The 13,732-nt window shown below is 30.3% G+C and overlaps 1 protein-coding gene across 2 annotated transcripts in view; it reads right to left on the bottom strand.

Moving 5' to 3' along the window:
- LOC143237002 (zinc finger RNA-binding protein-like) overlaps positions 1 to 10,795 on the bottom strand; it is a 62,956-nt gene extending 52,161 nt beyond the window's left edge. For both annotated transcript variants that reach the window (XM_076475792.1, XM_076475793.1), the window contains exons 1-3: positions 10,663 to 10,795; positions 3,877 to 4,054; positions 1,305 to 1,392 (exon numbers count right to left, since the gene is read on the bottom strand). In XM_076475792.1, the coding sequence (XP_076331907.1) occupies positions 1,305 to 1,392; positions 3,877 to 4,054; positions 10,663 to 10,712 (316 nt within the window). In that variant the 5' untranslated portion in view covers positions 10,713 to 10,795. The remainder of the gene's footprint in view (positions 1 to 1,304; positions 1,393 to 3,876; positions 4,055 to 10,662) is intronic.
- Positions 10,796 to 13,732: the final 2,937 nt, after the last annotated feature.

Below are 13,732 nucleotides of genomic sequence, written 5' to 3'. Positions count from 1 at the left end.
TTCTAATTTACACTTTTAATGAGTATTTACATTAAGCCTCAATAAAAATGTTTTCATTTACTGATAAACTCCTCAAAAAATTTCAATTACATTGAGTAAATGAAACCTCCACAGGCTTTTTGAGAAACCTGAATACATACACACAAGTAACCCTACCATACAGATTTGTTTGGGAAGGAAAATATAAAGTAGCATGTTCTGTTGACTGGTAGTTGTTTAAAACTCAGTTCTTCATGTACAACAAAGTGAGCAAAATAGCCCTTTGATGTGTGTGACTGGAACCCTTACAGTTATCCTTTTTCAACAAATTTACACAAAATAATCACAAGTGCAGCAGAGCTCTCATTCGTTCAACCACCTGATGTACGTCCAATGTTACGCACCAACATTACCATTTTTTAAAGAAATTCCTAATGACAATAATTATTAACATTCCAGTTCGTTAGTATCCTATAAATAATACAACTACACATTAATGTGAACATTCAACTACATTGTAAACATTCCTTATGCAGATTGTCTATTCAATTAACACCAGGAGACTACAACTGCTAAAACTGAAAATTTTTGTCTTATTGTTTAATTTGTTTTTAATATTTCAAGTTTGAAGTTACCATTTCTTTGTTTTTGTAATATTTCTAAAATGCCTAATCGTACTTTCTAAACCATTGTTAACAAAAAAACTGATTACTGTTTACTTGACTCAAGTTTTCAATCCTTAATACTATTTATTTTACTGAATCTTTATTAACTAATGAACGTTTAAATCACATACTATTTTGTGAAGCATCTTTTACAGTACAACTTGATTTTAAAAATTCTTTACTTCATATTTTTACCAGTATGTTATTTTTTTACTTTGCCTTGAATTTTTCATTATTGTACTGTCTGCATCAAAAATAAAACTTAAAACTAAAGAGAATTTGATTATGATTAGTTTATCTTGTCATAAGCTCTATTAAAGCAGTTTACTAGAGCTACTTCTGTGATAGCTTCTTTTGTGTAACTTTTTATTTATAATTTGTGATGAAAAACATAATCAACATGTCAATGTAACAACAAAAAACAACCAATTGAATAATAAGTGAAATTAAGTTAAATTCAACAAATATGATGATTATTTGACTGACTGAATATTTGGAATTCAGAACAAAGCTACACAACAGGCTGTATGTTCTCTGCCCACCATGGGTATCAAAACCCGGTTTTTCACTGCATTTGTCCACAAACATACAGTTGTGCCCAATCTTCCCACCAGTCATAAGACTTCACAGAAGGGTTAAGAATATTGATATGTATCTTACCAATATGATGACACAACTGATCAGTGTCAGGAGTTCCATACTTTGCTTGTGGAACCTGGGGATAGTAGGTATGTGACTTTTCATAAGTCTAAAGAAAGAAAATAAGCTTGAAACATGAACATCTTTACTTACATCAGTTTCTTTATAAACACTCTTGTTCAGGGAACTTTAATATTTTAATATACAAAATATTACTTTATCTAAAAAACAATTTACATAATTACCAATTTCACTACGATTAAAAAAATTAGAACACTTGACTTTATATGTCTGCCATTAAATATACACATGTTTGTATCAGACTTGAACTTCAGTAATTGTAACACTCAATTTATCAATCTTTAATGTTGCAATTTTATTTTTCTGTACTACTCTTTACAATAAAAATCAATCTGGTGGTCAGTATATTGAGAACTGAAAATATGTCAGCCCTTTTTCAACAAGTCAGGGTTCAAATGCCACATCATCATGTTTTTGACTTGCATTCAAAATGTTTCTGAACTATTATTTTATGAATTTATGTCTAACTTTAAAATCAAATTGTAGATTATAATTCAAGCTTTAATATTACATACGAGTTCACTTCTTCCTTTAAAAGTAAATATTAAAAAAACATTTAAATATAAATTTTAGTGAGTGAAAAGATATGCTGAATGCAGTACTGTTTAAAATTAAATGTTTGTGATGTTAAAATACGAAGTCTATAGTTTCAAAGAAATTAGGAACAAAAATTACTAATACTAACAAGGTACAATATTAAATAAGAACCTCGTATCTTTCTATTTTGCTGAGATATGGCTTATGTACTGAATCATCCACTCTTTCCATTTTTTGATATGGTCTCTTATTAACATTTGCTTCAACAAATGACATGTGAATAACCAATCAACAGCTGAGAATGTCTGCACAGCAGTTTTCCCTACCATTTTAATCTTTGAAAATGTTACAAAGTTCTTTTGATTAAAGATTTCAATGAGGCAAGTGTTGTCTTTAGTCTACTCAAAAGATTCACATTTTTTAAAATCCAAATAAATCTTAGTTACTAAGTTTATCAAGTGTATACATAAAAACTAAAAACATTTTTTATAACCTCCATGTGTGAAATTTTAAAAGGCTTAGTAACCTACATCCAGCAGCAACCAAATTTAAAAGATCATATCAAGAAGAGAATTGTTTACTTGTTGATTTATTGGTCTACATTTTAAGAAATGTTTTATAATTGATTTCTAAAGAGTGGTTTTGGAGTGAGAAGAGGTAAAATTGTGGTCCAGTTCAGTAAATGATTGAAAGCAATCTGTATCAGCCATTCAATAAACCTTATGTTCAATGACGGACAGGAAAAGTGAAAGTTGTCAACAAAATATGTTTGCAACTGCAGGAGGGTTATCCATTAATGGCATTTATCTTTATAATGAAAAGTGTAACACTCAAAACACAGCCCTGAGGAACCTCAGATTCTTGTGGGAAAGAGCAGGAAAGTGTCAAACCCACACGGACAGTTCATTAAAAAATGTTTGATAAAAAATGGGTAACTGATGATGCAACCCATATGAATGGAGGTCTTGTGAGATACCATACCTCCATGTTGTGTCAAAAAAAGGTTAAAAACAAAAACAAACAAACAAGATGTCGCTTAAGAAAGGCTTTCCTGATTAACATTTTAAGTTAAATCAGGTGGTTCATGGTGGAGAGCTATCGTTGGGTGAGAGGAGGCTGTTTGATTCAAGGAGGCAAACAAGACGAATATTAACAATCCTCTCTAAGACTTTACAGAGATAACTCAAAGGAATTGGATGGCAGTTCAAAGAAATTGAGGGATCCTTCCCAGGTTTAGGAAAAGAATGCAATAGCATGGCTCCAAGCATCAGGAAAATCATTCTCCTGCCAAATCCAGTTAAATACAACCAGAAGAATAGCAAGAAAGGCAGGAGAGAGATGTTGCAGCATCTCGTAATGAAATCATCTGGTCCAACTGATGTACTGCACGACCAATGAAGAATTCTGCCAGCATAAAAACTTTTACCTGTTACTCTCTTTCTTACTTCTGTGTGGGTTTGATGGATTTGACCACCCTTGTAACCACCATGAAAAATTAGGACATAGATAATTATCAAAATTTATGGAAATCATAAAGATTTTGCAGGTGAAATTTGAAAATTTTCTGATGCCCAAGTTTTTAATCTTAAAATCAAAATTACTTCACACGTTAGAGTCAGCATTTAGAAAATAGGAAAGTAAATCCTTACTCAAAAATCTTAAAACATCAACTGATATTTTGTGTAAAAAACATCATAATGTTTACTGACAATCTGTAAAATTAAGAAGATATGTATACTGTATTGAAGGTTATAAGAAAATGGTTATGAGTTTGATCCCTTGGGCCAAGCTTGTAGTGAGAAAGTTAAAAATGTTTCAGAGAATTTTGAAACATTCTCCATAATTTACAATTGACAACATTAAATGAAGATCAAACACAACCCTTTCAGTGTTATTTTATATATATTACAACTAAAAAAGAACAAACAAGTAACATAATAAAACAAATTTATTCTGGTTATGACCACAGACTCACCTGTGGGCGAGAATCATAGTTGTAAACAATTGTTCTACGTCCTGCTGTTTGATAGCTTTCATATTTGGGAAGACAACTTCTGTCAGCAGAAGCATAAGGATGTGCCGACCCTTGTCGAGGCTGAATACCGTATCCTACTGTAGGTGATAGAGCTTCATTGGGTTGGTATTTACCCTGACTGGTTGTGAAACAAAATTATCCAAATCATCAAATGATCTGTCTCAATATCACTACTTACTACAAAAATTACCATTAAAATATATCTATTAATAATTTCTAAATTTAAGTCAAAACAATTAATACAAGTCACTTTTATTTATACACTGAAATATTTAACTTTCAAATGTGTTCCTTTTTCTTAAACAAAAGTTGGGTGTTGTTGGCCATGACAAAGATGCCGCTGCTTTGTAGAAGGATTAAGATTACTTGGCAAGCAACAAATAAATATCAAATGGTTTTTAATCACAGTTTGTCAAAGTATTGCATACAGGTTCCTATAATGTATGTAAATTATAATTAAAATAACAGGAATGGTGCTACGATAAAAAAAAAAGAAAACTTCATATTCTGATTGCTCAGTCTCTCAAACCATACAAGTTGTGTGCTGTCATATGTAGTAGGACAAGCAGAATTTGTATTGTATTGTTATAAATATCAATTATAAGTTTCTGTTTATGACTTCACTGAATAGGTCTTTGGTTATGCCTCATTTGAATTACTGAGTTCACAGCCGAAGGATTAACTTTAGCTTAATTAAATGATTATCTATGAGCATCAATTACTGTCTCATAAAATAATTAATCAAAATTATGAATACTCCAAATGATGTTATGAAAATGAAGTAATTGAAATCAGTTTCTCATTATTCAGTCATTAAATATTGCCATTCTCAATATATTTGAATAATTCAAGGTCTTAACTCATTAGCTTAACGACTTACCAAAAATGATCAACTAATCAAAACTAATGTTTCTAATTATTACCATTATGAATCATTCCAACAAAGTTTCATGTATGAATAATAAATTATTTGAATGCTGATTAATGAAACACAATTAATCAATTAGTAAGTTCCAATAATCTACCACTTCTATTAAATTTTAGGTTTCAACTTTTATTTTTCACAAGCTCTTAACATCAGTAGAGTATATAAGTTAAAAATATGAGTAGTAGGTATTACGTCAACTAACATCATCTTACATCACTTGAAACATGTAAAACCGGGTTTTCTGAAATAAAATTTCAAAACTTATTAACCACAATGAATATAAAAACCCAAGTTTTTAAATAAATTTATACTATCTTATCTTTTTTTTTTATGTACCTGTCTTTGTAAACTTTTCAAACTAAACTTGTTGTCTGTTGTTTTCTTAGTTGTTAAATATAAGTTTACTGAAGAAAGAAAATGCCTATTTTGAAAAATACAAATGCAATTAAATATGGTATTCATCAATAAGCTAAAACAAAAAGGCCCAAAATTAATTCTAAACCTCCAAAAATATCTAGTGATTTTGCTTGAGGTTTGGAAAACAGTACACAAGGACCCTGTAACCAGTATACATACAAAAAATATCTAGTGATTTTGTTTGGGGTTTGGTTAACAGTACACAAGGACCCCGTAACCAGTATACATATAAAAATACCAGTAATAACTGTAGTAAATTATCAAAGTCATGAAGCAAAATTTTAAACCAATAAAAAGAAAAAGATGGCATATTGATCAGTGAACAAGTGTTGTTAGCATAAGAGAAAGCTCTGTGTAGTCTCTCCCAGAGGTGCTATGTAATGACACAGGGTTAACATCATTCACATGCACATATGATAGCCAAGTACAGGATGTGCCACTCCTATCATGTATAGAAAAGCTGAAGAAAAATGACTTCACACAGTTTAATTTTCATTATAACCATTTTAAATTAACTTACTCTTTACATAATACTACTTTCTAAATAATGTTCATGCTAAGTTTAACTAGGTTGCAGAGAATCGCACATTTACAGACAGCTGTAGATATTAAGATGTTGTTAAAATATACTTCTGACATTAGGATACATTAGAACCAATAAATTATTAAGTAGTATTGCAAAACATACCAAAGCTACTTAATTTTGAGCTCTGAGATATGACATATGCTTATCCAAAGAATCTACAAAAATTATTAATGTAACAAACAGCAAAAAAAGTAATTTCAGGTTGGTCCACTATTAAGTAAATAAAATTATTAAATTGATCTGTTGATACTTTTAAATGATGTGAAGCCACTGTTGCTAGAATAAACACTTGAATCTTAACACATAGCCAATTTAGGAGTCAACAGTTTTTTTGTAATTTTTTACAGGTATATTATTAACATCACTGAGCAAAACTTATTTGTACACATTGTTAAGTGCTTTCTATACAGCCTAACCAAAATAATAAAACATTATATTGGAAAAGCTTTAAAATTACACTAAAATTAATGTATTGTATACCAAATGTAACAAGAGAAGACAAAAACCCTATAAATTAGTGTGTTTGTTTTTTTTAAATACCAGCAGGGTTTATCACTTCGGTTTCTCTATAACTGTAATTTATTTGTATTATGGATGAAATATAACTGCATACAAATAATAAGTCTATATTCAGTTGTCATGGTAAAAAGTTTCCATGGCTATCTCCAGATGATGATGGAAAAGTTTTCTGTACCATATGCAGAAAATCCAGGTATATTGACCACTTCCCCATTTGGGAAAAATGTAGAATGTTTTAAAGTGATGTACCATGCGAACTCTAAAAGACACAAAGTGTGAAACAACATTGGCAGCTAAAAACTAGACCAGTTTTGCCTATTATTACTGACCAATATCATGAAATAGGTATTGTGTTCATATAGGCCACTGGGAAAAAAAAAAATTTTGAATTTCAAAATTTATTGAATTATGGAGCCTTGAAAAAATTTTTTGAAGTACTAGTCCCAACATCTGTTGGACATAAAAGTTAATTCTGTACCCTGCACAATAACCTTGTCTCATGGCTTTTCCTGCACCTGATTAGGAGGTGTTAAATGATAGTGTATTTCAAACTATTCAGAAGAAAATATTTTTTTCACTCTTGACAAATGCATTTAAAATTAATTCTCCAATATATTTTTTTAAATTACCAGATATTTTTTACAAGATTATGACATGAATACCAATATATTTAAATCATGTTATTAAATATCAAACATTCAATAACTAACAAAGCACATAAATTAATAATAAGTAATTTTATGCGGTTAACATTTAATACAGAACACGGTGATTGGGTGTATGTAATTTCAAATATTTCAATGGAAATTAATAGTCATTTGTCTTTTTCTAACAGATTTTAATTTTGTATGTGACAAAAGAATATTTTGTACTGTTAACATTTTTTGTTGATTATTCATTCAAATTTTACAACTAAATAGACTATTTCTTGCTGTTTACAAAATGTGTATTATTTATTGTGTGCATTTTTAAATTATTATTCTAAATTATTAACAAGAATTTCTTGAAGTTTGCAGTGCAATCCTGCAACAAACATCATATTTGTATCTCAGAATGACTGGTGTGGGTATTAACACTTTCATTGATAAGCAGACAATAACATTTCCACCTTAATTGATCATCTTCAGGTTAACAAAGAGAGAAACATCACATTTGAACCACCATTGCAATGCTAACATAAACATTTAGTTATTTAATATAAAAGTTAAATTTTAAAATTACATACAATCTCCAGTTCACATTGCAATTTAAGATGCAAAGAATTGTACCCAAACTTCTAGATGTCACATCAGTTTTAAGGGAAGAACCAACAATTGGGGTTTTGGGACTTTTCCTATCCAAACGAGGTTGATCTGCTTCATGTTTTGAATACATGTATTCAAATTCCAAAGTTCAGACATTGGCAAAACTTGTATCTTCACAACTACAGGACACCATGTTTTATAACATTTGTTGATATTTTTGTGATCTAAAATGAAATCTTTTTTCCCACTCCAGCAAGAGTATCTATATCATATTCATATTAGCTCTATCATTAGAACATGGATCTCCGATTAGTCGGGACAATGAAGGTCCATCTTGTAACTGTAAACAACTTATAAGTTTTAGAACTATCTCTACCTACCAACCATTTTTCCCTACAGATTTCCCTTTCCAAAATTTTAGGAAGTAAATAAAACTGATACAGAAAAAACCATATTTTGTTTTATTGTACCTTTTTTTTATTTAGACATTTGACTGAAATGTTTTAAACTTAATTACAAAGGTACCAAAGTAGAACAATTATCCAAACTAATCAGACACATAGTATAAAGTTATACATAATTAGCTCACAAGAAATTTTCAATGTGCAAAAACTTGACATCAGGAGGCAGTACACTAGACTTTTAATTTAGAGGAGAAACAGTATTTTCTAAGTTCAAAAAAGTTATCTTTCAGTCAGCATGAGCTTTCACAAAAACCACCAAAGTACTTTAATACTTGAGTTCTCTTCTAATGCTAACTATAATTTTCTTGAATCTCCTGTTACTTGGTTGAAATATTATATCAAATGTGGCACAGAAGGAAATTTTGAGTTCATGTCCATAACAATGCATGTCCTTTCAAATTCCAAAACAAAGAGTAATATGTTTCATGTTAAGGTCAACATCAATACCAAACAGGTATTTGTCGTTAGTTTTCTCTGTAATAAATACTTTAGCAGATTCTCAAATAAAAATACAATAATTTAATTTTTCAATGACATCTATTTACACACTTGTAGTACTCTGTTCCCCAGTATAACCAGATTTTAAAATACCAGAAGTTTGTAGGGTTTCCATAAGCAATACATAGCTACTTTATGTGCTGTACTTCATTTAAAAGCACAGCCAGTACAGCAGATAATTTGCAACTTAGGATACCCTACAGTTAACTTGCACTTTTTATCACATTCACACGTAGATAGCATTATAGTAACTCAAACACATATACAAATTCTCCCAAACAAAATACCCATATCAATTTTTTTAATTTTACAACTAATAATACTATAATGGAAAAACTAAGTAAATCATCAGTTATTAATGACACTGGATATGTAAACCAGAAAACAAAAGCAGCATAATATTTCAATGGTTTTTTTGGGCTAGTGAGGTGTGAGGAATAGAATGAAATTCAGTATCTTGAAATAGAAAAACAACAATCAGTCCACTAAGTGTAACATTCCATTGTGTAAATGCACATGCAAGCTTTGTGTCAAGTTACAGTTTGAATAATGAGAAATAATCAAATCCCCACCCAAGAATACTCCTCAAAGGTCTAGTATTTTTCTGCTTTTGTTTTCAGTCTGACACACACCAAAAACAAGAATTTGCACTCAGACTGAAAAAATACAACCTAGCTAACCACAGCATTTCAAGTGGTAAAACATTAACAGTGTTCAACAGGCAGCCACGTAAAGTCTATGCATGGATATAAATATAAACACTATATAAATACAAGCTAATAAAGTGAGTGACTGTCCGTTTTAAAATGATAGACATTCACCTACCTCAGAGTCTAACAATGATTTGGGTTCAATATTATTCTCTAATGTCCAATACTGTTGGAATGAAATTCCCTCTCACAATGTACATTTTATGGTAAAAATAATAATCTATTCTCATTTACTGTATTGAAGTTTCAGAATATGTAGTCTTACTCATAAATAGATTAAATATATGACATTCAGCATGACTTGTACTTATTGTTTTAATATGTTGTTACTATTAATATTAATTAATGAATATACAAGAATATTTATTTGAAATAAAGGTTCCTATTTATGATGTTAAGGTAACATGTTTCAAAAAACCACTGAAAGACAAACATAAAAATGCTATAGCACAATTACTTTTCAGATATAGACTATCCTTCACAAAAGGTAAATTGGCAATGGTTAAGTGTGAAAAAATGTCAAGAGATATAATGGTCATGAAAAGTACACTACTGTGATAATGCATTGTTTTGATTAGCTTTCAAGAATGTTAAATATGTTGTAATTTCTGTTGAACAACAGAAGTATAACATTAAGTATAAAGATAAGTTTTATTTTAAAAACATCAACTAAGATGAGAAAACTATACCACGTTTTTACAGAAGAAATAAAATGTACAAAAAAGTGATTACCAACCAAGTATACAGAACAAATAAAAATTTAAAATATCAGTAACACATAGATATAAAAATAAAGAACATACTGCACGCATGAAAAAGTATTTGCCACAGAATAAATTTAAAATGTAACTTAATCACCTATTGTAGAACCTAGGTTTATTTCATTTTCACAAAGATCAACACTGTTTAAACTATAGTACTCCAATAAGTTTTAATTTCTATATTAGTATTACATTTAGTTCTGATGCCAATTTCGAGACTTGTGGAACTCAAATCATTAACAGTAATAATAATGATCGTGTTGGATCATGTATTTGATAAACAAGGAGATCTTTTCGGTGTTTAATTTTTTTAACCTTACGAACTAAATGATATTTTATGTTTTGCAAGGCTTTTTTATTTAAATTATAAACGTACAACTTAAATTAACGCTGTAAATAACAACAATTGTGCGGTTTTGAGAATGCACCAAGTTGTTGGAGTTTGAAACAGCTTTACTCCAGATAGGAGAGTCTTCAAACTTTACACTAATCACATTTTGACCTGAGAAACTCAGCACTCATTCTATAACATCTCTTTATTTTATAAAGATACGTTTTTACAAAATTAAATGAACTACCATATGTTATATTATACTTACCCATACTGCATTCCGCCGATAGTAAACCCATAGTAATTATTCCCCGCCATTTTCTTACACAATATTACCTTTACCAACAAATAAAACGATGACACCCGGATGCATAGAAACGCGGTTTGTAGTTATTAACGCCTAACGGAGTGTTTACAAGTTAACTAATAAAAAATAAAAATGTTTTCGAAGAATGTGGTGGTTTCAGATAAAAATTGTGCCTTGGTACTAATTTAGTTATAAATTACATTTTGTTTCTACGTATAGTACTAATGAGGTAACAAAGTTAACGATATGATTAATAAAACAAAGATACAAACCTATGTTGTTAATGAGCATATTTTTTTTCCATGTACTATAATATATTTTCAACAAACATACAATGTTTATTTTGTTATATATAAAATGTTATGAAATAAATTTCTTTATAACATAGTATAGGAACATACTTTATTTACGAACATTCGATAATTTAATACAGGCTTCTTCACAGAGTTTCAAGTTCTATTTGAACAGAATGTGCCCCAATCTTGAATAGTTTTAATCTTTCACTTGGTTACGTCAAACATTTTTTTAGGTTGTGCTTAGGAATTATTTGTATTCACACCTGGTTAATTTGTTGAATAATTAGTAATCCTGTTTTAAGAGTCTTCTTACATTTTGACTATATGTGTAGAAAGAATAATGGCGAACTTTGATTTTCTTTTTCTGTTAATAAGGCTTACCGAGTAGCATGAGTAATGTGGCACCCAGAGAAGTCCTAGTAAGGCTTAGAATCGTAATATAATTTCAAGTAAAGTTAAATCTTACTCAGATCTGCTTCCATCCTTGTTTGATAAAACTGTCTATCCAGTATTAAATAGCCAATAAACAAAAAGCTGTGCTGAAAATAAAAGAGTAATATATTTGTGACTTAACATTTTTGTAAATTTAAGTTCATGCGCCAAAGTTGATGGCTTATTTTGTTCAGTAAGCCATTTTGCTGGTTGAACATTTTATTTCAGTCTTGTTCATTTCTTGAACGAGTCAAACATAAACAAAGTTGTTGGTCCAGACCAGTTCACAATTTATATATAGGTTGTAAACAATTCATGGATAAAACTATTGGTACAGACCAGTTCACGCTTTATAAACAGTTTGTAAACAACTCATGCATAAAAGTATTGGTACAGACCAGTTAACAGTTTATGTAAACAAACCATGAATAAAGCTGTTGGTCCAGATCAGTTTGTAAACAAATCGCAAAAAAAATTTGCAAATTTCAAATATTGTCTTAATATATCATAGGTTAATTTTTTAAGCATAAAAATTAAGATTTGCTATAGCTCTAGTTTTATATATATGTAAAAACAGCTCGTTTGGGTTTCTGCCTACAAGATCACAAAAGCTAATATTATTGTGCTTAAAGAATATTAACACGGAATAAATTTCAGTTAGTATTAAATATTCTTTAATGTTAATTATTGTTCGTAATTTATTTATGAAATACCAACAGAACTTTTAAAATGTTTGTAGTCCAATAACTTCTAAGAGTGTTGAATTCCGTAGCTAGCAGTGTGTACGTTAGATATGTAGTAATATTATGTGTGTTATATATGTGTAATAAGATGAATAATACATGAGATCACAAAGTTATATTGAAATGTTATTAAACATTCTACTTACAGAAACCTTATATTAGGCCAGTAAAATAATTATTCGAGTTTTCGATTAATTTATTATCAATCTTATGAAGATTTAATATAACACAAATATTATCCCTTAAAATATGTGGTGTAACATGCTGGAATATTTTTTAAAGGTAAATTTTACAGATAAAAGAAAACTTAGCAGTCAAAAGAACTACTCATACTGATTAATTTTGCAGGTTCACATTTTTATAAAAAATATGTGCTAATAAATGAAACATAGAACTTGGTGCAGAAATAGCTCTTTCCGAGCGGCAATCCGAACGTTTTAGTTTTTACGTTTGCCGCTGAGAAAAGTACTGTGACGTAATAGTTGCCAAACAAACCGCCAACGCCAGTGCGTTGAATGTAAATAAACATGGCCAGTGCATACGGAGAAACAGAGGCGGAATCTGTTTTGACTTTGTATTCTGAACAGTGTCGAATAGCGCCATATCAATTCGAACCTACTCTGAACGAACCTAGAACAGCTACTTTTGACATAAATCTGACAAGTTCCAGTGATGAGGACAGTTCCACGAGCGAGAGTAGCGGAACTGTGAGTGATACTGATAGCGCCCAGACCGGTTGCGAGTAAGTCATACCTCCAGTGGAAGAACGGTAAGCCTAAGTCATGACAACAAATATGGTCTGTATTATTTCACGTGCAATTTTAAACATCTCGAAACCTGTCTGGTGTTTATAAATTATTGGTATCACAGACTGGGTTTTATTTGTTTATACTTTGCCGACTATGGTAACTAATACTAGGCCCTTCCACAATCATTGTACCGGGTATTTATGACTCGTAACAAAATGAATTTCAATTATACGTCATAATTCTATCTATAAAATCAAACTAGATGTAGCAGTCTGAATAGTTAATTTATTTTGAAATGTTAAAATTTAAAAAATGGAATTCTTCAAACTTTACCATATTTAAAAATGATACAAAAACATCTACAGAATGATCTACCAGCTTTTAAACGTGGAATATACTCTATTTGGGATAGATTTGTTCACTGTCTAGACTAGGAAATCAAGGTTTCACTGACTTTCAAGTGCCACAAATGCAAAACACGCTCATAAATGTGAAATGTGTATGTCTAGTTACATTCTTCAAAAACTTGTACTTTTTAAATTATTATATTATACTAGTTATTGTTTATTGCTTTATACTGCACCTTTATACTGCTTTATAACTTTAAGTTTGTTCTTTTCGTGATGGCAAGGGATGACTTCAGAGAGGTAGAACCTGTACGTTGCAGGCTGAGATCAGTCCTCAGCTCTACACGAGGATCCCAAGAGTTGGCGGTGGGTGGTGATGACTAGCTGCCTTCCCTCTAGTCTTACACTGCTAAATTAGGGACGGCTAGCACAGATAGCCCTCGAGTAGCTTTGTGCGAAATTCC

Source organism: Tachypleus tridentatus, chromosome 13 (assembly GCF_004210375.1).
Source record: "Tachypleus tridentatus isolate NWPU-2018 chromosome 13, ASM421037v1, whole genome shotgun sequence".
Classification (NCBI taxonomy): Eukaryota; Metazoa; Arthropoda; class Merostomata; order Xiphosura; family Limulidae; genus Tachypleus; species Tachypleus tridentatus.
Note: the sequence above shows the minus strand (reverse complement) of the source record. Positions and strands in the feature narration are given on the sequence as shown.